This window comes from Bubalus bubalis, chromosome 12, assembly GCF_019923935.1.
Source record: "Bubalus bubalis isolate 160015118507 breed Murrah chromosome 12, NDDB_SH_1, whole genome shotgun sequence".
NCBI classification, from domain to species: domain Eukaryota; kingdom Metazoa; phylum Chordata; class Mammalia; order Artiodactyla; family Bovidae; genus Bubalus; species Bubalus bubalis.
The window spans coordinates 61,545,705-61,571,113 of record NC_059168.1 but is presented as its reverse complement, the minus strand read 5'-3'; the positions used below and the strand labels follow the sequence as shown (position 1 = coordinate 61,571,113).

General features: G+C 39.8%; 2 protein-coding genes and 1 long non-coding RNA gene across 17 annotated transcripts in view; 1 reads left to right on the top strand and 2 right to left on the bottom strand.

The window, feature by feature from the left end:
* The window catches only part of LOC102389627 (WD repeat containing planar cell polarity effector), a 454,572-nt gene that overhangs the window by 126,659 nt on the left and 302,504 nt on the right, over nt 1-25,409 (top strand). The window lies entirely within an intron of this gene.
* MDH1 (malate dehydrogenase 1) lies at nt 1,191-25,387 on the bottom strand. The gene is made up of 9 exons (XM_006075609.4): nt 25,199-25,387; nt 20,256-20,354; nt 19,232-19,328; nt 16,246-16,421; nt 13,866-13,988; nt 3,336-3,512; nt 2,766-2,879; nt 2,103-2,192; nt 1,191-1,529 (listed from the first exon to the last, which is right to left on the bottom strand). The coding sequence occupies exons 1-9, from the start codon at nt 25,199-25,201 to the stop codon at nt 1,404-1,406; spliced, it is 1,005 nt and encodes a 334-aa protein (XP_006075671.1). The 5' UTR covers nt 25,202-25,387; the 3' UTR covers nt 1,191-1,403.
* Nucleotides 23,380-25,192, bottom strand: LOC123328544. The gene is made up of 2 exons (XR_006543433.2): nt 23,905-25,192; nt 23,380-23,666 (listed from the first exon to the last, which is right to left on the bottom strand). It is a non-coding gene; the product is annotated as an uncharacterized LOC123328544 (long non-coding RNA).

Genomic DNA, 25,409 nt, shown 5'->3' with positions numbered 1-25,409 from the left:
GACTGAACCCATGGCCCCTGCATTGGCAGGTGGATTCTTCACTACTAAACCACCAGGGAAGCCCTCATTGCTCTTCCTTCCTCCTCAGCCTCTATTCTTCCTCTGGTACCCTTTATGGTGAGATTTTAACAAGGATTAGCTGGTAAAGAAATGTTTGTAGAGTCCTAGTTCCAGTGTCACAAGAAGAGAACAGAAGGGTGTGTTTGGAAATGAAAATAATTTAATAACTGATACATATTTGTGCTTTTCTAAAATTTTAAAAATTTTCTATGAAAATTTTTATACATCTAATCAATAGCAATTCTAAAAGCTTTTTTACTTACTTGCTTTCTTTTCTACATATGAAATGAGATAAATAACAAACCCAGTCATGTATTTGGGCACCCACGAAGAGCACTGTAGTAAGCCCTGAGAGATGTATGATATTGAGTATCTTTTATGTACAGAGTTAACAACAAAGATGAAATGATAGTTGTTTCCTGTCCTCAAGAATTTTGGAAAAAGAAAAGGCTAGTTTTTTCAAAAAGGAGTATGTTTCTAGTAATAAGCTTAGATTGAGAATATTTTTGCTAGTATAAAGTTCTGTGCCATTTACCAGTTATGAAGTGTAAATGAATCCTTGTCTGCTATAGAATACCTCAAGGGACAGCTTACGATCTTTCTTTTCTGTCATGAAAACGATTGTTCCACCCTTACCAATGGCATTAAACTTAACAGAATATTACCTGCATTCTATTTAACAGCTAATGTTACCTGCAGTCTATTTAACAGCTAATGTTAAAACCAAATTATCCACAAAGCATAAATTAAGGTTTAAAAAAATGTTTAACTGCCTAATGTAGGTAATGTTTAAAGTTATATTCTGGGGACTTCCCTGGTGGTCTAGTGGTTGAGGCTCTGTGCTTGCACTGCAGGGGTTCACTCCCTGGGAGGGGAAATGATATCCCATACATGGTGCGGCCAAAAAGAAAAGACTGACTTAAAATTATATTCCAAAACAGATTGGTTATGAGGTGGGATTTTCCTATTCTATTTAAATATGAGAGAATTGTGCTTTACTTTCTAACATTTTCTATCTTTACACCCTTTTTTTTTTTTTAAAAATCATAACTCTCTTAGGCAAGCTGGGAAACATGCACATTTGTTTTCTGAATAGAAACAAAATATCTAGAATTAGAGTCCAAGTCATCTTCACTTGAATATATATTTATTTTAGAATGCAACACTAACAGCATGATGATAAACCGTCACAAACTTGTACCAAGAAGCACACAATCTTTAAAGTGTGTTGTTTTTCACAAGTAATTTAAGTATGGCATTATTATTATTTTGTACTAGAGTCAAAGACGACATTTAGATTCTTCAGCTTTGGGGCATTTAGTAACATCGAAATGATTGTCTAGTCAGGCAGAGGCAAGAAATTCAAAAGCAGTTTCTTTCTCTTCTGCCAGTTCCTTTGCAGTAAGATCCATCTTCTCACGTGAGAAGTCATTAATAGGGAGACCTTCAACAACTTTCCAGGTCTTATCCTGTTTGAAAATAAATGCAAATTAAGAGATTTATGATTAAACCAGAAGTTGTTCCAGCAAGCAACAACTTAGTTTGAACTTAATTTAGAGGAGTATGTTTTAAAATGTGAATCTAAAGAAGCAAATCAAAATCCAGATCTTAATTAACAGATAATTCTGACAAAAACTCAACATTTGAATTTGAAACTGACTAAATCTAGAAAAAACATCTTTAAATGAGGTTTTAATTAGCAAATATAAAAAACTATTGACTTCAATACAGTTGTAATACAGAGCGACAATACTGAGAACCGTTGTTTCATTTAGAAGTAAGAGAATATTTATAGATACCCAATATGAGAGCCATAGTAACAAAAAGTGTCTAGTTGGGAGAGTTGAAACTTGCTTTCCAGATTAATTTCAATCTTTTAGTGACCTGAAGTTGTGCTTCACATGATTTTAAAGCTGAGAAAAATGTCTAATTTAGTAAAGGAACAACTTTCTAGACTAAAATATACCACTGTTAATAAAAACACACAACTGGTTTTCCATTAGGGGACAGAGGGTTAAAAAAAAAACCCCACAATACCTTACCTTGATTGTAACAGGGAACGAGTAAAGCAGATCATCAGGAATACCATAGGAGTTGCCATCCGAGATAATGCCCATGGACACAAACTCTCCCTGAAAAGAAGTAACAGTCAGTGTTTTATATTCACATGGTGATAAAGAATTCCTTTTCATAACCAAAGGACACATGAACTAACAAAATTATACCAGGTGATAGGTTCTTATTAATACTCTGTGCATAAGTTCATTACTGTATAAAGAATCATCATCAGGTACTTAAGACAAAAGGGCAACTTCCATGGTTGCTAGCTCAGTCCACTCTTCCAATCTATGTGTGAAGTAAGCCAGAGAAACATAACCCTCATTTTATAAACGAGGAAGCTGGTGGCCCAATATAGGTTTTAAGAAGAAAAATAAAGCCACCTCTACTATGTTAGGTGCTTTCCACATTTCATCTCATTGACCTTAAAACCCTATGAGTTAAATGCCGTGTAAGAGATGACAAAACTGCTCAGAGAGGCTAAGCAACTTTCCCAAGGTTCCTCACCTAGTCAGCAGCTGAGCTGGGATATGAACCTAACTGGCCTGACTGCAAGGCCACATGTCTTTTTGTTTGTTTGATTTTTAACGTTATAGCAGCAGAGGAAAAAATAAAAGAGTGGCCTGTGGAAGTCACTGAGTCCTCACCTCTGGGGTTCCAAACCAGATGTCTCTGACGTGGTCACAGATGGCCTTTGCAGCCGACATTGCACTGGACAGTTTTCGTGCCTTGATGACGGCAGCACCGCGCTGCTGCACAGTCTGGGTGTGCAGGCAGAGATAGCAGGGTTATTCCTGGGGTGAAAGGCTGAAACTACAGCTTACTGTGTCCCCTCCAAAATCACACAACTACCCCATGGTGGCCTTCTTAACCTCTTTCACTTAGAAGCACCAGTCTTTCTGAAAAGGGACAACTAAAGACCCATACAGAAAGCTGACCACACTTTATATGAAGAAATGGATCTCTATAAGATAGCTGGATGACTGGAAGGTATTTAGTTTTTTCCCACTCTATCAATCTTGACAGCCACACAATCGATCAGATTGGATTATGACTGCTTCAGTATGACTTCCAAAGAATATACATGCTCATCAAAGGCCTGCTGTCTTTGGGTTTCCTCCTGCCACCCACTGGGGGGAGACTCAGGTCAGTAATGTATATCTCTCTCAAGAGTTCTCGATGCTTGGCTGTGAAGAGATCTCCTGGATTTTTCTCACCGTGATGAATTCTCCCTTGAGCCAGCTGTCATCTTTCAGAGCTTCATAAACACCAACTTCCTTTCCTTGCAGTTTCACTTTGGCATGGTTGACATCTGGATACTGAGTTGAGGAATGGTTTCCCCAGATGATGACATTCTTTACATCATCAGAAGTCACTCCAAGTTTAAGAGCAATCTAGTTCAACAAAAAACAAATACGTTACTTAGACAAATTTTTTTTGTTTTAAATTTCAAATTGTGATCTATTTGACAAATGTACTTAAGATAAAAACCTCTGAAACTTTAAGAGAACACAAGACTTATATTGATTTGTAAAAAAACAACAACAAAACAAACAAACCCCCCCCCCCCCCCATAGATTTTACTGTTTGGTAAGTTTCCCAAAAGAACTTAATAGTAGAGAAAGTATCTAAATACCTGATTGGTCAGAAACGCTTAGGTGACATCTCCAAATATTAACAACAAAACAAAGGTCATATTTATGTATTCAAGCAATATTAAACTTTGGTGTTTTATATTTGATTAAGCTACTATACAAATAAGTCATCCATAACCTGGAAGATGATCCTTACTTTTAAGCATTCTACTTCAATACCGTACCCTATAATGTTTAAGGCTCTTTCTCTTTACTACTAGGAATTCACTCCTAGTAGTAAAGATGCCGTGAAGGTTGTTGAAATGACAAGAATGGATTTAGAATATTACACATAAACTTGGTTGATAAAGCAGTGGCAAGGTTTGAGAGATTTACTTACAGTTTTGAAATCAGTTCTACTCAGGGTAAAAATGCTATCACACAGCATTGTATGCTATAGAGAAATTTTTTGCAAAAGGAAGATTTCATTGTTATCTTAAGAAACTGCCACAGTCACCCGAACCGTTAGCAACCACCACGCTGATCAATCAGCAGCCATCAACATGAAGGCAAGACCCCTCAACCGGCAAAAATATTATGACCTGCTGAAGGCTCAGATGATGGTTAGCTTTTTTTTTTTTAAGCAACAAGGCCTTTTTTGAATTAAGATATGTATATATTGTATGTATATATTTTTTAGACATAATGTTTTTGCATACTTTACACACTACATACAAATAAAACTTATATGTACTAGGAAGCCAAAAAATTAATTGGCTGGCTTTATTCCTATACTTTACTTAGAAAGTGAAAGCGCTCAGTCATGTCCAGCTCTTTGCGACCCCATAGACTATACAGTCTATGGAATTCTCCAGGCCAGAATACTGGAGTGAGTAGCTGTTCCCTTTTCCACGGGATCTTTCCAACCCAGGGATTGAACCCAGGTGTCCCACATTGCAGGTGGATTCTTTATCAGCTGAGCCACCTGGGAAGCCCAAGAATACTGGAGTGGGTAGCCTATCTCTTCTCCAGCAGACTTCTTGCCCCCAGGAATCGAACCAGGGTCTCCTGCATTGCAAGGTGATTCTTTACCAGCTGAGCTACTGTCCTCAAGCAGCACTGTTATATAATCCTTGAAAGTGAGTGAAGTCACTCAGTTGTGTCCGAGTCTTTGCGACCCTATGGACTGTAGCCTACCAGGCTCATCCGTCCATGGGATTTTCCAGGCAAGAGTACTGGAGTGGGTTGTCATTTCCTTCTCCAGGGGATCTTCCTGACCCTGGGATCAAACAAGGGTCTCCCACATTGCAGGCAGACACTTTACCCTCTGTGCCACCAGGGAAGTCCTCAGGAAGCTGAGCTACTAGGGAATTCTAATACTTGCTTTCCCATAATTTCTTTCTAATTAGATAGCAGAATTTATAAGGATTTTAAAAGAGAAAGGTTTTAGGAAAAAATTTAAAAGCTGATGTGTTAGGGTTACACTGTGATTTTTCTTTCCTTTACGTTGCAGTAAGAATGAGAGGGGAAAAAAATAGTTGTGCCAGAATCCACAGCTTTTGCATACACAGATAATAGCAGCACCGCATCAAAGCTCTGGTTGTGTGTTCATCATATAGCAAAGAGAATACAGCCTGATATTTTAGCCCCAAACTCGAAACAACTCAAAAGTCCTTCAAGAATTGTTAAACACAGCATGGCTGTGAGCATAACTGACACCATCTTGGGCCCTTATAGTTCCTCCTATCCTTTAAAACTGACCTGAGAAGTGAATCACATCTAGGGCTTTATAGTTTATATTATACGGTTTAATAAACATTAGGATCAGGTAGCCAGCCTCTCTGCTCTGCTGGTCTCTAATGATGAAAACCTCCCTTGACATTCCTGGCACCCACGATACCAGTTATCCGTTCATAAATCTTAATTCAGAAATGTCCTGTTTCAAAGCACCTATACTCATGCCCGAGGGTAACTACTAAATTGTCCCTGTGGCTCCTCTGTGGTATGGTGTGCAGCTGCAAATGTTTCTGGGTCATTGTATCCCTGATCCCAATCCCACCCTGTGAGTAAGTTACCCTATAATAAACTGATTCATTGGTTATATGGAGCTGCCTGCCTTGTTTTTTGGTCTCAAGATGCCTTCTCAGTTTGGTGGGTACTTTTCATTCCTTCTGTCTTCTAAAACAACCTGTAGTACATTCATATAATTAAATAAATAAATGGAGTAACAATAAAAAGGAATGAACTACGGATACATGTAACAACTTGAATGGCTATTAAAAGCATTAAACTGAATCAAAAAAATGTCAAAAGGTTACTTACTGCAGGATTCTATTTTTAAAACATTCTTAAAATGACAAAAGCATAGAGTTGGAGAACAGATAAATGGTTTTCAGAGTTTAGGAAATGAGAGGGACTGTGTAACAATAAAAAGGCAACAGGAATAGGAGTTCTTTGTGGGTGCTGGTACAGTTTGTGGTTATAGTAATCTAATATATAATTGGATGACATAAGACCATTCATAAAGACATAAAAACTGTAGAAATCTGAGTAAAGCTATTTAACAGTGTTGCGTGTAGTTTAGTCAGTTTCCTAGTTTTGATAATGCTCTATATTATGTTAAATGTTATCACTGGGGGAGGAGGGTGGTGGGTACATGGGGTTCTCTGTACTATTTCTGCAACTTCTTCTAAGTCTAATTATTCCAAAATAAAAAGTAAAAAATGACAGCCAACCAACCAAAATGGTAAAAATGAAAAAAGCCATTACCTAAAATGTTTGCAATGCCTTGACTCATCTTCATGCTAATTTATTCAGTCAAGGAAGAAGCAAGTTGTGCTTACTTTCACTGACCCTTATAAGTTGAGACTTATTTTTTGAGTCCTAAAATAGATTTTAAAAATAACTTAAAATTTTGTTTTTGACATTTAAAATCACTTCTGATCTAATCCCTACGTCATTTAGAGTTCTGCAAAAACTAGGACTATTAACTACCATATCAGTCTTCACAAGTTAGTTGGGTGGTTGGTTTCTGGGGTACCAGGCTACTGATCTGCTTAGTGGTTGGGGCAGAGTGATGTGCTGTGCAATGAGTACCATTTTCTGTGTGTGCCATGGCCTGAAGGGACTTGCAAAGAACTATTCTTACTTATATTTAGCTGGCATCATTGAGAAAAAGGAAAATTATACTGGGGCAAGTGAGCCAAGATGTATATTATCAAGAATTTAGAAATCCTAACTCTGCTGAATGTCAACTCCAAAGTACAGTGAGGACAAATTGCCTGTAGGCCTCTCCTTCCTACAGGAGGCTCTCCTGACTTCCTGTGTCCTGTTTGCCCATTTCCTCTTGTTCTTTAGATCTCTTGAGCTAATCAGCTTCTCTCTGGATAGCAAAGGCCTGTACTTTGCACCCAGCATATGTGATTTCTGAATATCATGCATGTCAGAGCTAAACTACCATGTACCCAGGATAGTAAGCAGCTCCTTGCTCCTTCAGACATTTTCATGCCTGTCACACAGACCTGTTGAACAGCTTTTGATTCATTCTCCAGCTCTAGTTAATTTTCTTCTCTGTGATACTACCTAACTGGTTTCATTGACAAATTACCTTGCCAGCCAGCAGACAACATACGTAGCTCTGGTTTGCAAATACACAGGGGAATTTTGCAGGTGATAAACAGTCACTAGGCAGCGAGGCCCTCTGATTTCTAAAACAAATTATGTAAGTAAGACTAGGATTCTTGCCTGGAAAATCCTATGGACAGAGGAGCCTGGTAGGCTGCAGTCCATGGGGTCGCTAAGAGTTGGACACGACTGAGCGACTTCACTTTCACGCATTAGAGAAGGAAATGGCAACCCACTCCAGTGTTCTTGCCTGGAGAATCCCAGGGATGGGGGAGCCTGGTGGGCTGCTGTCTGTGGGGCTGCACAGAGTCGGACACGACTGAAGCGACTTAGCAGCAGCAGCAGCAGCATGATTCATTCAGGGAGAAGGCAATGGCAACCCACTCCAGTACTCTTGCCTGGAAATCCCATGGATGGAGGAGCCTGATGGGCTGCAGTCCATGGGGTTGCTAAGAGTGGGACACGACTGAGTGACTTCACTTTCACTTTTCCTTTCATGCATTGGAGAAGGAAATGGCAACCTACTCCAGTGTTCTTGCCTGGAGAATCCCAGGGACAGGAGAGCCTGGTGGGCTGCCGTCTATGGGGTTGCACAGAGTCGGACACGACCAAAGCGACTTAGCAGCAGCAGCAGCAGTATTCATTCATGTAAGAAAAATTAATCTTTGGGTCTGTTACTTTTTTCACTGGATTAACAGCCTCTTCAGGAGCAAGAAACAGCTCCTTCAAAAACTTCCTAACAGCTGTCACTGTGCCAGACCAGCATGCTGAAACATGGGCCAAAGTTTGTGGCTTTCTTCCCTCTTTCCTCACTCAGACTTTCACCCCGCAAGGAAAACTGTTGCAGGCACTGGGACAAAGCATCCTTTTGCTGTGCATCTGAAAGCAGTTTTCCACTGCCTGCCTCCACTAAGGCCTCAGGTCAAACAGCACAGGTGGAAATTTGTTGGTGTTGTCATCATTCTACTGTCTTCTCCCTGTTGCAACGCAGTGAATCACCATCTGGTAATCCAAAGTCCATAGATGCAACACCTGTGGTACCACCTTTTCTTTCATAACTGCTCTGGGTGTGCACGTGAAGTTGCTTCAGTCATGTCTGACTTTTTGTGATCCACTGGACTGTGGCCCATCAGGCTCTTCTGCCCGTGGGATTCTCCAGGCAAGAATACTGGAGTGACTTGCCATGCCCTCCTCCAGAGATATTCCTGACCCAGGGATCGAACCCTTGTCTCTTGCGTCTCCTGCGTTGGCAGGCGGGTTCTTTACCACTAGCACCCTCTGGGAAGCCCCATAACTGCTCTACAGTACCCCAGTCTCCAGCCTCCAGTCTTTCAAACCAACTCCCAGTTCTTCCCAGCCACTGAATGCTGGCTAAATAATAAGAAAAAAGACCCAGCCCACAGCCCAAAGCCTCTCAGGAAATATTTGTAATTTTAGCTTGTTATCCAAATACTTTCTAAATTAACTGAGATATTTCTGAAGTGTGACTCTTCTCAAAATTTAGTTATATATCTCTTCATCATCATCATCAGTAGTAATTACAGCAGCCAACCTTTACTGAGTTTTTACTATGTGACAGGCATCAAGATAAGGTCTTAACATAGATCTTATCTCATTTAGTGCATATTAACTACCATCTGAGATAGATAACAATTATTATCCCATTTTACAGCTTGAATACACTTTCTCAGGGTCACAGAGCTAGTGAATGGACTTAAGTCACTTGATTGCATTCCCAGGTGAAGCTACTGGTAAAGAACCTCCCTGCCAATACAGGAGATGTTAAGAGACACGGGTTTGATCCCTAGATCAGAAGATCCCTTGGAGAAGGGGATGGCAATCCACTCCAGTGTTCTTGCCTAGAGAATCCCATGGTCAGAGGAGCTTGATGGGCTACAGTCCACAGGGTCCCAAAGAGTCAGACACGACTGAAGTGACTTAGCATGCATGCACCTTACCATTATGTAAGAACACATGAGGGTGTGGAGTTAGGCAGACTCTTTTACTGACTAGCTGTGTGACTTTAAGCAGGTCCCCTGACCTTTTTAGGCTTCAGAATTCTTATCTGTTTAACAGGAGATAATAACAGAGATCTCATATGGTTACTATGAGAAATAAATGACAAATTAAATGTAAAACATTCAGTTTAGTGTAGAAACTTAAATGTAAATTCTTTTTTCCTTCACTGGGCCCTCCAGAGCTGAAAGACTATCAGCTCTCAGTTTAAAGCAGTGGTTTGTTAGCCAGACAATAATAAGGAAGGTATGCGGTTAAAGCAGAGTTTGTCGTATTTTGCAGAAGCAGAATCCTTAAGAGAAATTGTACCATGCACTGGACAAGCCTGAGTTAAGAACTAGACTGTGAATTTCAGAAAGCTTCTGTTCTAAGGAGACTGGGAGAAAGGTGAACTTAGGCCTCCTAGGTCTTCATGTGGAAACAAAGAATAGATCTCAGTAATTAATGATTTCAAAAAGAACAAAGAATACAAGAACAAAAAACTGTTATTAGGCAAGAGAAGTAACCACAGCGAACGTAACAAATCAGTTGTAAAGACTCCTTGTTCTGTCCTGTTTCAAAGTAAAGATCAACCAGAAGCACATTCTTGAGCTGTTTTGTAGCATCCAAAACCCCTTACGCACTCAGTCACCAGATTAACTGGAGCCTAAGGAATGAGACTTTGCTGACCCTTGTGATTTCACTCAATAGGTACCTGGATTTTGTCAACCTAGAGTGAACTTTGCCTCATTTTAATGCTAAAACCTCTACCCCAAGGACTGCCATTTTTGAACATGCAAGTCATGTATGTTTGAGCGTGCTGTACTATGCAACTGCATCTAGAACCCCAGCTTTACATGGAAGATTATACTCACTCATGAATAAGCATATTGTTGTTGTTTAGTGGCTAAATCCTGTCCTACTCTTTGTGACCCCCCATGGCCTGTAGCACATCAGACTTTCCCGTCCTTCACTATCTCAGAGTTTGCTCAAACTCTTGTCCATTGAGTAAGTGATGCTATCCATCTCATACTCTGTCGCCCCCTTCTCCTGTCCTCAATCTTTCCCAGCATCAGGGTCTTTTCCAATGAGTTGGCTATTCACATTAGGTGGCCAAAGTATTGGAGCTGCAGCTTCAGCATCAGTCTTTCCGGTGAATATTCAAGGTTGATTTCCTTTAGGATTGACTGGTTTGATCTCCTTGCAGTCCAAGGAACTCTCAGGTCTTCTCCAGCACCACAATTCAGAAGCATTAATTCTCCAGTGCTCAGCTTTCTTTATGTTCTAACTCTTGGATCCGTACAAGACTACTGGAAAAACCATAGCCTTTACTATACAGACCTTTGTGGGCAAAGTGTTGTCTCTACTTTTTAACACACTGTCAAGGTTTGTCACAGCTTTTCCTCCCAGGAGCAAGTGTCTTTTAATTTCCTGGCTGTAGTCACTGTCCACAGTGAATTTGGAGCCCAAGAAAATAAAATCTGCCACTATTTCCACTTTTTCTGCATCTGTTTGCCATGAAGTGATAGGGCCAGATGCCAAGATCTTAGTTTTTTGAATGTTTTAAGTCAGCTTTTCCACTCTCCTTTCACCCTCATCAAGAGGCTCTTTGATTCCTCTTCCCTTTCTGCCATAAGGGTGGTGTAATCTGCATATCTGAGGTTATTGATATCTCTCCCTGAAATCTTGATTCCAGCTTGTGCTTCATGCAGCCCAGCATTTCGCATGATGCATTTTTACTTTGCATATAAATAAGCAGGGTGACAATATACAGCCTTGATGTGCCCAATTTGGAACAGTCCATGGTTCCATGTCAGGTTGTAACTGTTGCTTCTTGACCTGCATATAGGTTTTGCAGGAGGAAGGTAAGGTGGTCTGGTATTCCCATCTCTTTCAGAATTTTCCACAGTTTGTAGTGATCCACACAGTCAAAGGCTTTAGTGTAGTCAATGAAGCAGAAGTAGATGTTCTTCTGGAACACTCTAGCTTTCTCTATGATCCAACAGATGCTGGCAATTTGACCTCTGGTTCCTCTGTCTTTTCAAAATCCAGCAAGTACATCTGGAAGTTCTCGGTTCATATACTGTTGAAGCCTAGTTTGAAGGATTTTGAGTGTTACTCTGCTAGCATGTGAAATGAATGCAACTGTGCGGTAGTTTGAACATTCTTGGCATTACCTTTCTTTGGGGTTGGAATGAAAACTGACCTTTTCCAGTCCTGTGGCCACTGCTGAGTTTTCCAAATTTGCTGGCATATTGAGTGCAGCACTTTCACAGCATCATTTTTTAGGATTTGAAATAGCTTAGCTGAAATTCCATCACCTCTACTAGCTTTGCCCATAGTGATGCTTCCTAAGGCCTACCTGACTTCACGCTCCAGGATGTCTGGCACTAGGGGAGTGATCATACCATCATGGTTATCTGGGTTGTGAAGATCGTTTTTGTACAGTTCTTCTGTGTATTCTTGCCACCTCTTCTTAATATCTTCTGCTTCTGTTAGGTCCATACCATACCATTTCATGCCCAGCTTTGCATGAAATATTCCCTTGGTATCTCTAATTTTCTTGAAGAGATCTCTAGTCTTTCCCATTCTATTGTTTTCCCTCTATTTCTTTGCCTTGCTGACTTAAAATAGGCTTTCTTATCTCTCCTTGCTATTCTCTGGAATTCTGTATTCAGATGGGTATATCTTTCCTTTTCTCCTCTGCCTTAAGCTTCTCTTTTATTCTCAGCTATTTGTAAGGCTTCCTCAGACAGCCATTTTTCCTTTTTGCATTTCTTTTTCTTGGGGATGGTTTTGATCACCGCCTCCTGCACAATGCTAGGAACCTCCATCCATAGTTCTTCAGGCATTCTGTCCATCAGATCTAATTCCATGAATCTATTAGTCTCTTCCACTGTATAATTGTAAGGGATTTGATTTAGGTCATACCTGAATGGCCTAGTGGTTTTCCCTACGTTCTTCAGTTTAAGTCTGAATTTGGCAATAAGGAGTTCATGATCTGAGCCATAGTTAGCTCCCAGTCTTGCTTTTGCTGACTGTATAGAGCTTTTCCATCTTCGGCTACAAAGAATATAATCAGTCCTATTGTGGTACTGACTATCTGGTGATGTCTATAGTGTAGTTGTCTCTTATGCTGTTGAAACAGGGTGCTTGCTATGACCAGCACATTCTCCTGGAAAACTCTGTCAGCCTTTGCCCTGCTTCACATTTTATACTCCAAGGCCAAATTTGCCTGTTACTCTTGGTATCTTCTAGACTTCTTACTTTTGCATTCCAGTTCCCTATGATGAAAAGGACATCTTGTTTTGGTGTTAGTTCTAGAAGCTCTTGTAGGTCTTCACAGTACCATTCAACTTCAGCTTCTTTAGCATTAGTGACTGGGGCATAGACTTGGATTACTGTGGTACTGAATGGTTTGCCTTGGAAACGAACCAAGATCATCCTGTTGTTTTTGAGATTGCGCCTAAGTACTGCATTTTGGACTCTTGACTACGAGGGCTACTCCATTGCTTCTAAGGGATTCTTGCCCACTATTAGTTATAGTTCACTGATAACTAAAATGTTGATGTTCACTCCTGCCATCTTGTTTGTGACCACTTCCAATTTACCTTGATTCATGGACCATCAGAGGGCAGAGAGAATGGAAACCACAATCACAGAAAACTAACCAGGAAGATTACATGGACCACAACCTTGCCTAACTCAATGAAACTATGAGCCAGGGCGTGTAGGGCCACCCAAGATGGACAGGTCATGGTAGAGAGTTCTGACAAAATATGATCCACTGGAGAAGGCAATGGCAAACCACTCGGCATTCTTGCCTTGAGAACCCCATGAACAGTATGAAAAGCAAAAAGAAAAAAATATGATACTGAAAGATGAACTCCTGCCTCCAGCTGTACCCCCCGCCACCCAGGTCATTAGGTGTCCAACATGCTACTGGAGAAGAGTGGAGAAATAGCTCCAGAAGGAATAAGGAGGCTAAGCCACAGTAGAAATAATGCCCAGTTGTGGATGCATCTGGTAAAGTCTGATGCTATAAAGAACAATATTGCATAGGAACATGGAATGTTAGGTCCATGAATCAAGGTAAATTGGAAGTAGAATATGAGAAGGCTATAAAAATGAAAATGAAATTAAATATAAAATTTAAATCAATTTGATTGCTTATCTGAGTGAAAAAAGCAGAACCACATGAAACACACAAAATTCAAACCTTTGTTTTTATAATTTCCTATGTACCTGACAAAAATAATTGTGTACCATTATGTGAATTATCTACACTAATGACTAATTTTTAACCACTGTACTAAGAGGACATTAGCAGTGACATGTGATTAAAGTAAGGAAATGGAATATAATGGTGAAAATTAAGTACAAAGTTCAGCTGCTTGAAGAGATTAGATTTAAAGATGTCCTAACAAACTGGAATAGCTATCTACTAAAACAAAACAAGAAAAAAAGTACAAACTAAGATTCAGTTACTTTAAAGGTGAGAAGAAAGGTTTAAAGTTGAACAGTTGTTAAGATTTGAAAATGCATCTTTCTTACCTGAGCTTTAGCTCGGTTGTGATCCAAACGAGTCAAGCAACTGAAGTTCTCCTTGGGGATGGATGGTGCCGACTTGGAGGCAGTCAGGCAGTTGGTATTGGCTGGATTTCCCACCACAATAACCTAGGACGTACAGGAGGCACAGCAGAGCTTCAGATCGTACACTGATTTAAGTAAACCAACTTATCAATAGGATATGACTGATGTAACATGTGGCCTTTTAATCAAGTTTGTGTGAGCTAAATATGTATAGTTTTTACCCCAGTTTCTAGATTCTAGGAGGTTTCTATCCTTCCTTCTTATATATATATTTTTCCTCTTGTTAGTATTTGATGTGACTCCTGAAAACATTTACTAAAACCACCATTATAATATACAAGTCATTGTGTTTTCTGTTAAAATAGAGATAGCATTTATTTTCTTGCCATAAAAAACTAGTAACCAAAAAGCTCTATCTCAGGGTTCGAGTCAATCATAAAAATTTCCCATCTCATAAAAGTAGCCCAAGAAAGAAATTCTTCTTTGAGGAGTTTACTTTAGGGCAGTGATTTGCCCTTACGAGTGAAAAGTGTTTCTCATTCTTGCCTAATCCTAAGAATTAACTGGGATAGTTGCCAAAATACCAGGTCCCACCCCTTCATACTCATTGAATCTATCTTTAGGAGAAAGCACTTCAGGCTTTTTTTCTTTTTGAAAGGGGGATACAGTGAATTACAATATAGCATAGCAAAAGGAATACATGAATTTTTTTACAAGTCTTAAAAAGCTTTAATAAAATGATTTTAAAAACTTACTGTAAAATTATATCAAACTTACAGAAAGCTATAAGCATCTTACAAAGACTAACTCCCACATCCCCTCTACCTAGATTCTCCAATTTGCCCCATCTCTCACTTTTGTGTGCACGCATGTGCGCGCGCACACACACACACACACACACACACACACACACACACACAGCCCTTGGTCTTTTTTGCGTCTGTCTGTGAGCAAGCTGCAGATATGATACTCCAATATCCCTAGCTACTCTAGTGTAGGTGTGTATTTCCCCCTAGAAAGACACTTTTGGCTGAGATGCAATTAATCTGCAAGTAGCACGATAACTCCAAGAAGCCTTGTAATTTTTTTACTAAGAGACTTGGGGACTTCTCCATTTATTTCTATTATTTTCTGTTAATGATTACAGAAAATAAAAGTTAACTACTTGAAATAGAGTCTGCACAGAGCAGAAATTCAGGTGTCTATGAAGTATTTTAACATTATAAATGGCAACATTAGAAAATCTTGTAAAATTTTCTTTTAGCTTTCTTTGAATTCAGGATTGGGAGAAAGAAGTGTATTAAAATCAGTAAAACCTCTAACCAGCAAAACTTTTTGCCGTGACAGTTAATTAAGTTCTAGGTAGGTAGGTAGTAGTGTTAGTCATTTAGTCGTGTCCAACTGTTTGGGATCCCATAGACAGTAGCCCACCAGGCTCCTCTATCCATGGGATTCTCCAGGCAAGAATACTGGAGTGGATTGCCATTCTCTTCTCCACAGGATCTTCCCGACCCAGAGAGCGAACCTGGGACTCCCGTGTTGCAGGCAGATTCTTTACTGTTTGAGCTACAGGGAAGACCTTCAGGTGTCGCTGGTGGTTCAGCTGGTAAAGAACTGCTGCCTGCAATATGGGAGACCTGGGTTCAATCCCTGGGTTGGGCAGATCCTCTGGAGAAGGGAACAGCTACCCACTCTAGCATTCTGGCTGGAGAATTCCATGAACTGTATAGCCCATGGGGTCACAGATTCCGACACGATTGAGTAACTTTCAGTCCCTTAAGTTCTAGGTAACTGATACTTAATTGGTAAAAGGAAGCTTTCTGTAACAGTAAGATAAATTTAAAACCAAATAGGTTGAACACCCAGAAGTCGTAACTGACTCAACTCCTCAAGAGACAAGTATATCAAAATTCCTCTGGATTGAGGAAATCTGAGCACTCAGAAACCACCACTTCCTGTCACTGAGAACAAACACAGCTTACAGCCATCTTCCTTCACAACCACACACAAATCCAAATGTCTGAATAAAAAGTCCTGTACAGCTAAAAGAGCACCAGAAGGTTCTGTGCCTTTTCTACAGGTTTAGAAACTAATATTAAATCTCCGTGTCATAGTCACAGGCAAAATATTTTTGAGCCCCTCAGAATATAGATTTCTACACTATATGGACCAAGTCCAGAAAGGGAGGACTAATCGCGCAAAACCCTATGCCTGTATTAACTGACCATTGCACAGAACTGGGGAAAAAAGAAAGCAAATTATCTCATTTTTACTTAAATGCTGAAAGTAGAAGTTTCAAATGCTGATAGTGAAAAACCGTGTAAAATATTCTGTTGGTCACCTTAACTGACTTCTTGGCATATTTGTCCAAGGCTGCACCCTGGCATTTGAAGATTTTCACATTTGCTTTGAGTAAATCTTTCCTCTCCATGCCATCCCTTCTTGGCATGGAGCCCACAAGAATGGCCACATCCAGGTCTTTGAAGGCAATCTCTTCTTTATCTGTTGCGATGACATCTGTGAACATGGCAATAAATATGCAGAGCTACTTAAACACCGAAGTCTGAGGTTTTTTCATACTGAATCTACCCAGTAACTCTTCCACTTTGCAGCAAATGTTTACTTTTACAAATCACAGTGATCAAAGTTTAAAGGGCCTAAGAAAAGAAAGGCAATATATTAATTCAACAACCATAACATAAGCATAAATGTCAATACATTTATTTTGCTTATCTTAATTTCAAAACTCTGTAGCTTTCATCTTTTATTATGATGCAAGGTATAATATCGGAGAAGGCAATGGCACCCCACTCCAGTACCCTTGCCTGGAAAGTCCCATGGACGGAGGAGCCTGGAGGGCTGCAGTCCATGGGGGTCGCTGAGGGTCAGACACGACTGAGAGACTTCACTTTCACTTTTCACTTTCATGCATTGGAGAAGGAAATGGCAACCCACTCCGGTGTTCTTGCCTGGAGAATCCCAGGGACGGGTCATCCTGGTGGGCTGCCATCTATGGGGTCGCACAGGGTCGGACACGACTGAAGTGACTCAGCAGCAGCAAGGTATAATATACTTTTCAAAGCAACATTAATTATTCACATTAATTACCACTGATAACACAAAAGAGAAGCTAACTCACCTAACCTTTAAGTTACAATTACTTTAAGTTTTAAGCTATCACCCAAATTAAAATCATGCTTCTTGAGGACTTTTTTTCTGTAAGGAGTAACATTGAGAGATTTATTTTGTCACAATTAATTTTAACATTTTATGTGCCATGTTGTGCTTAGTTGCTCAGTTGTGTCCAACTCTTTGTGGCCCATGGACTGTAGCCCGCCAGGCTCCTCTGTTTATGGGCATTCTCCAGGCAAGAATACTGAAGTGGGTTCCCATGCTCTCCTCCAGGGGATCTTCCCAACCCAGGTATTGAACCCAGGTCTCCCACATTGCAGGGATATTTAAGCCACCAGGGAAACCCAAACATTTTATAGATGAAGACAATGAAATTTAAAGAGATTAATTAGCTACACGTCAAAGAGGAGTGGGACTGTCATTCAAGTCCAGACTGTTTCAGAGTTCAACCACTATGCTGCAGTCCAACAAAACATATGCCACTTAATATTTTTTGATTAAAGAACATACAGTTGACCCTTGAACAACATAGGTTTGAACTGTGCATGTCCAGCTTATATGTGGATTTTTTTTTCCCATAGTAAATACTACAGTAAGGTAGAGTCTGAGGTTGGGTGGACCCGCAGATACAGAGGAAGTGTAAACAGAGGGCCAACTATAAATTGTACTTGAATTTTCCACTGCTGGGAAGGTTGGCACCCCTAAGCCCTGAGTTGTTAAAGCATCAGCTGTATATCATGGCTCTCTTTTGCTGACTGTATTAAAAAGGCCATGACCAGTGCTATAGACTGGATGTACTCCCACAAAATTATATGTTGAAACCTAATTCCCAGTGTGATGGTATTAGGAGGGCCTTTGGGAAAAGATTAGGTCATGGGCGGAGAAGCCCTCACGAATAAGATTAGTGCCTGATAAAGGAGGCTCAGAGAGCTCCCTCACCCCTTCTGCCATGTGAGGATGACAGTGAGATGTCTGTCTATAAAGCAGGAATTGGGCTCTCACCAGACATCCAAGCTATTGGCTTTTTGATTACTGACTTCCCAACCTCCAGAACCATTAGAAATAATTTGTTTATAAACCTATAAACTCTACAGTATTTTTGTTATAGCAGCCCCAAAATAATAAGACAATCAGAATATAGTGCTGTCACTGATAAATGTTTAGATCAGAAACTTGTGTCAATCAGGCTGCTACTGCTGCTGTTGCTAAGTCTCTTCAGTCATGTCCGACTCTGTGCGACCCCACAGACAGCAGCCCACTAGGCTCTGCCGCCCCTGGGATTCTCCAGGCAAGAACACTGGAGTGGGTTGCCATTTCCTTCTCCAATGCATGAAAGTGAAAAGTGAAAGTGAAGTCACTCAGCCGAGTCCGACTCTAGCGACCCCATGGACTGCAGCCTACCAGGCTCCTCCGTCCATGGGATTTTCCAGGCAAGAGTACTGGAGTGGGGTGCCATTGCCTTCTCTGCAATCAGGCTGCTGTAAGTCCCGAAATAAGTATACATAAGAGCACCAGTTGGAGAAAAATATAATCCATCTTCTTCCCAGTCATGCAGCCTTATCTACTGAACCTTTATATTCATAGCTGACCAAGGTCAAGCTGACTGTAACCTGGGTACACAAGAGTCAGCAGAGGGAACTCAGCAGAGAAGGGAATAAAAAGAAAAAAGCATCATAGGAAGCTGATTTGGAAACAGTGGGTGAGGAAAAAGAACAGCTTGGACAGGGTAATGCATTCTCTTACATAACTTTGCAATCAAATGACTCAGGTGGCAGAGCAGCCCTTCCAGTGATTGTTTATTGAACAGACACATGAATTCTGAGCATGGTTTCTCTTGGGAGTCTATATATTTTTGATTTGTGCAAGTTCTTTGAGAGTATTATTCTTACCCTCCCTTTCCCAAAAAAGATAATAATGAAGGTAGAGCTGAAGAAAAACATTCAAATTAGTTTACAGCTTGACCTAATATTTTAATGAATCTTTCAATCAAATTTAAGACTTCTGTCTTGACATTTGTTATTTATTTATTCATTCTTGGTATATATACATCTTACCAAGTTGTAGTAGTGCAAAAATAAAAAAACTTTTAATGAAATAATTTCTAATTGAAAGGCCAGTTAATAAAGCTCTAAAATCTACTGTTTTAAAGATATAAAATACTATAAAATCCCTTTCTCCTCCACTCCCCAGCTCACCTTTCAGGAGGGGAAGGGCACAGTCTTGCAGCTCCATCAGGACACCATCCAGGACACCCATCATGGGAGTGATATCCAACAGCACGAGAATGATAGGCTGCCAGATAAACAGCAAGGACAGCATCTGTCAGTGTTGGTTATGTCATTTAGTCACAGAAAAAGTCCTTTCGCAGAGTTTTTGCTAATTGGTGTGTATGTGTGTGTAATTCCCATTAATTAATCATAATTATTTTAGGAAGTCAGGTGTCTAACAGCAGGCTACTCTACGAAAAAGTAATACTATAAAACCAGCAATAGTTTGCTAACAGACACATTATGAGGAATCACCTTTACTGAATTTTAAAGGAGTACATGGAAGAAATACCAAATTGAAGTGACATGCCACACCATGCTTTTGTTGTTGATGGCTGTGTATCAAATTTTAGTTCATAGAAAGCTAAGCACAGTATCTTGCATGAAGGAAGAACTTGATATCCATGGGTAAGGACAATGGATAGATGATTATCATAGAAAAGGATTTTAGTATACATTCATCAGACCTGCTAGAGTAGAGGGAGGTAGTTTCTTTCTCCAGGGGATCTTCCCGACCCAGGGATGGAACCCAGGTCTCCTCTACTGAAGGCAGATTCTTTACTGACTGAGCTACCAGGGAATAGAGGGTACTTGCTTCAAACTTGGAAACTGATTTGCCTCTTTAACTCTTCTGGGTCTAAAGACCATTTATGAACAAGAAAGTGCTTATTCAGCAACTTTCTCTCCCATATGACTCTCCATAAGTTACTGTCATCATGACATTTGTTGGCAGCACCAAGTCAACTTAACAGTACATGGAAGAGTTATAATTTGCAAAGCGTTTTCAGTGCCCAGAGGGGTACATGGAACCTGCCAGATTCCATTTATAGCTGTGTGTCTTGGACATTTATTGGAATTATTCATTCCTTTAAAAATTTATTTGCAAGTAAATAGAAGGTTTTATTGAAAATGTTCTTACTTTTACTTAGGATTTATCGACACTTGCCCCTACCTGGTCTTTACCGAAGACAGATCCATTTCCAATACTGTATAGCAGCGAATATGCAATTTGACCAGCTGCTCCAGTCACAAGGACTCGGATTGGTTCAGACTGTAATGAAAGAGACCCATTAACATCTTATTAAAAAAAGGCTACTCTACCCTAAAGAAGTTCAATATTTTCTCTACAGTAAGACAACCACATACTTTAAAAGCTAATGTAAATTTTTAAAGACCATTCGCATCTGGCTTAGTAGAAGATATTCGTTCCAGACTTGTCCCAGTAAACACAGCATGCACAAAGCAACCAAGTGACTTCTGGGACATGTGTCTTTTAGCACATATATGTGGTGTTAGTTAACTCTCCCTGCTATCTTCGATTTACTTACAAAATCTTATCCATGTCTTTTAGGATATTTTACCACTAAAAATAGTCCTAACAATTTTGATGTGCATTATATGAAGATATGAACCCCGGTGGCTACTAGAACCTTATAAATCCTCTTATGCAAATCCTCCACACCCTTCTGTTCACAAGAACCCTTCACACCAGGAAGAGGAACAGAGGTTAAAACTTTCCATTTACAAAGAACCAGAAAGTTTATTAATCATGATTCAAGTCCTTGGGGGAAGAAAAATGAGTCTATATTTTTTATTTAAGAAGAAAAAAAGAAAAAAAAAAGGATTAAAACACATTTTATCTGGATTATAATCTGGATTGTAATAAATTTTAGCATTAAGTAACAAACAACAGTAGCAATGGGTAGTCACAGCTGACAACCTGATACCAAGGGAAAATTAATATTAAAGGGGAGGGAGAGGAAAAAGTACAAAGAACATATAATAGAAGGGCGTCATAGACCTTGGATAAAATCTGAACATATGGCTGAAAAGTATATATATCTAGTTCAAAGTGATGACCCTGAGTTATTAGAAATAAGTTAAATTAACCTCAGAGAATTAAAGGAGAGAAATATTTCTATTAAAAAGAGTTGAACAAAAATCCCTGGAAACTTAAATGGGTACATTTAGATGGAAAAATTCAGTCAAGGGAATTGTTCTCTTCTTGGACAACGCTGGGTAAATGTACTTCCTCTCTGTAAGTGGTAAATGCGTCACCTCATTTGTTACCCACATGAGAGAAGTGGCTGAACTGACTGGGGATAGAAGCATTAGGTTTCTTTATATTAAGAATTCCCTCTTCAAGAGGGGTCAGCTCTTAGCAGTTTGGTATCTACAGAATTCAGACGGGGGGAAAAAAACCTCTCAGGACAGTGTCAATGTTGTAGAGAAATGAATCTGAACACTGCAGACTATGTATGTGTTTCCTCCTCAGAGATACCCAGAGTGAGTGGAGAAAAAGGGAAAAAACTATGGCGTTTCTTCCTGACCTTCTGGGTCTCTTCCCTATACTTTTCACCAACTTCCCCCATGCTTTCTTATCTAAATAAACAAAATATGATAACTCCTCAAATAATTCAGTTTAAAACAATACATATTTATGTTCCCAATAGGCTTTAGGTTGATAAAGAACACTATGTGTTATTCTATATATTTATTTTCTATCACACGGCCTTTACACGTTTTAAATTCTGTCATTTCCCTCTCTTTCCTTGAAGTATAGTACATGATAGTAGAAATGATTGCGTCTCCCTCTTTAGAATGCAAACTCTTTAAGGATAGGGGCTTTGTCTATTTTATTTACTGTTGTATCCCAGCTGCCTAGAACAATGCCTGGCATGTAGTTAGAGCTCATCAAACATTTGCTGAAGGAGTAGGTGGATCTTGTAAAATTACTACCAAAAGCTTTGGAATGTAAAAGAATTGTTTGGAAGCAAACCCAATATGCTTTAAAGAATTATTTTATATATTTGCGCTGAGAAGATTGAAAATAGTGACAATAGTTCCAGGTATGGTTAGCAAAATTATTTAGCTCAGTAGTTCTAATCAAAGTGTTTTATTACGTACCTCATACATAATACATGCCGGAGAATCCATTAGTGAACCATATGTAAGAAACAAGAAGATAAGGCAATTTTTTAAAAGAGGAGGCTAGAGATGCAGTAGTGATGATGAAGAGATGGCTGCTAGAGCCAGACTTTCTGGTTCAAATCTCGATTCCTCAACTCAGCTGTGTGTCCTTAGGCAAGTTAAGTACTGTTTCTCTAAGGTTAAGATAGAGTTAATTGCTACCTAACAAGGCACTAAGGATTGAGACAGTTAACACACAAAGTAGTAAGACTAGTATGTGGCAAGCACTCTAATAATAGGTCTCTGTCACCATAGATTTTCCCTCTAAGGACTCTTGTAGCTTATGTATATTTTCCACTACACTGTGGAACTCCTGTAAGAATAGTCTGCCTTTGACTCAAATTTGCACTCCCATATAGCATTCAAAAAGGATATGTTGAATGAAGGAAAGCAAGGGTTAAGAGAAATATGAACACATGCTACTTCAATGAAAGCAACCTAGGATAAGAAATGAGGGTAAAGTGACTACTACTATGACGTATAAAACTTAATCTCCCAGAAAGCAGGTAGATGGTTAGAATAATGCAGTCAATTTTAGGCATTAATTTTAGCTACTTAAAAAAAAAAAAAGTTTTCCAAGTATCACAGTCCCTAGTAAGGGATTGTAGGCAACTAATAAATAGCCATTAATCCTATCTCAGCAGTTTCCTTCCTGTGTATCACTGAGCAAATTATTTTCACAGGTAGGTAATTCCATCTCATTATAAGTAGTGTGAAGCCTAGTGTCTGAGTCTCTGATGATGAAACAGAAAAGCAAGCGCAGTATTTGGTTCTGCCTGCTCTTTGCATCATTGCAGTTGAAAAGCAGGAGGGTGGGAGATGCCCACTGACTTTTCACAATGTTACAGTGCGGAGAGAGGTTACTATTCTTTGCTTAGATATCTGGGCAGTCTGCCAACATTCAAAGAAGGGATGTCTTTGCTCTTAGCAGGGTATTAATGACCTTCCTGCAGATGAGGGCTCTGTCCTGCGCATGTGTTCAAGTCTTTCATTTGTAAAGTTTGAATTTAAGTGTTCCTTCTGTTATTCTACGGAAAGATCCATATATTCCATTTTACTTTCTTATTTATACATATTTCTGTAATATAAAAGACACATAAACAGTATTCAGATTCTTTCACAGTTTATTCTTGCTGTCATTCCCAATGGATACAAGGAAAGAATCCCCTCCTTTAAAAAAAAAAAACAGAAACACAAAAACCTGATTTTTAACAGCTTACACAAGATGGGTCTTTACTAATGCAGTGATTGTTTACACACCCTCCTGAGGAGGCAAGGCAATTGAGTCATCTGAGAATTTGCTATCAAGTTTCAGCAAACTGACAGGAGGATTCTTCCTCATGGACATTATTTGGTGTTCCAGTGACCTTCCAGGGGTCTGGGCTGCCTTGATCTACCATGCAGAAAAACAAAGAAAGAATGGGGCCCAGGATCTTTGTTTGACCTTGGGAAGATCATTTGACCTAACCATATTTTTGAAGATTAGAGGAAATAATTTCCAAATTCCCTTCCAATTCTAGAAATATAATATTCTCATTGTAAAACTGTCAAGTAATATAAATGCTGATATATGAACTTGCATCTTCATCCAGAACTTCAGCAACTAAAAATAAAATTTCAGAATGACTTACCTGTGTAAATGACAATATGGTAAAATGGAAAGAGTGTGAGATCCTTGGAGGCAAACCCGTGTGACCTTGAGAAAATCACATTTGCTTTGGGTTTCAGTAAACTCAATTTTAAGATGGTCAAGATGTTTTTTAAAAGGTTCCATCCAGTTTTAAAATTATGAAGTCTGAGGTTCTCTGATAATAAGTACCTCTGCTTTCTTGCTAAGGTTATTAGGTCAGAAACCACTGAATCCATCGTTCAAATAACTAATTATGTTATCTGACAAAATAAGTAGGGAACCTAGGTTTATCACTGAAAATTGGACGCTGTTGCCACTGGCTCCTTTTCAAAGGTGGAAGGAGTTATCCCCTTGCCCTTAAAACATGTCATTTCAGGTTCTGGAAATATTCCAATTCCTTCAAATATTTTCCCATTCATTTTAGTATTTTGAAATAATGGAGGAAAACCATTCTCAACTATAAACACGAGTACTGAAGCAATTTCTCTCAGGTTGGTATCAAATGTCACCTTCAACCATGCTGATTATTCATACGTCAGCGTTCCCTCACCCCCACCCTCTTCCTTCTTCCTTTCAACAGAGACAAGATATGGAGATCTTGGTGTTCAGATCTTCATGACAAGATGGTTACATTGTATAACATTTAAAAGTGCTGGTTCTAGAATTCTTAACATACAGATTAGTAAAAAACACCGGCACAAATTATCTGTCTAGGGGCGCCGTCACTGTAACATGTACTGGCACAGAAGGAGATCAATGAACAGGTTTTAAATCACATTTCGTGAAATTAGACATGGCGGAAACACTTCTCCCGAAAAGGCAGGTTGTAATCCCGAGCATCTGGTAAGCACTACCTTTGCATTGAGGGCCTTCAGCTTTCAAAAGCTTTGTGACAAAAGCCCTTAAAAACACTGTGGGCTTAAGAGGAGAAAAGAGGTTAAGGTCCAACACTCCGCATTTCAAACCTTATCGGCCTCATCAATCCCCCAGAGAGTGCTTGGGAGAAATCCCCGCTTCGTATTTTGTACCCCCAACATGCAGAAGGGCTGAGATCTCGCCTCTCCAAGGACAGTGATTTCTCTAAAGTCCTTCTGAGAACCTCAGCTGGAAATAAACTCTTTGCCAACAACTAACTAGGTCACTGCGACAGTCTCCAGAAGATGAATCGAGACTTTCCAAAGGGCGCGAAGGACAATTCCTTGGACAGCCTTCCACCAACAGTCCTTCAAGAGCAAGAAACACCACAGAGGGGCTCGAAGGCCGTAGATGAGCAGCATGCAGGGGCCCACACTCACCATGATTGGGAAGGGCGCGGACACTTGCTGCACTTGCCGAATCAGCCTCAGACAGTCGGGTCACCTCTATCGTGGAACCGACTCGGAAAGGGCGAGCGGTGTTAGAAAAGAAAAAACTCGGCTCCCGACCGCGGGGCCCTCTGGGAACTGTAGTTTAAGCTGCCCTGATTCCGGTGCAATCTCCAATGCAATTCCTTCAAGTGTTAGAACT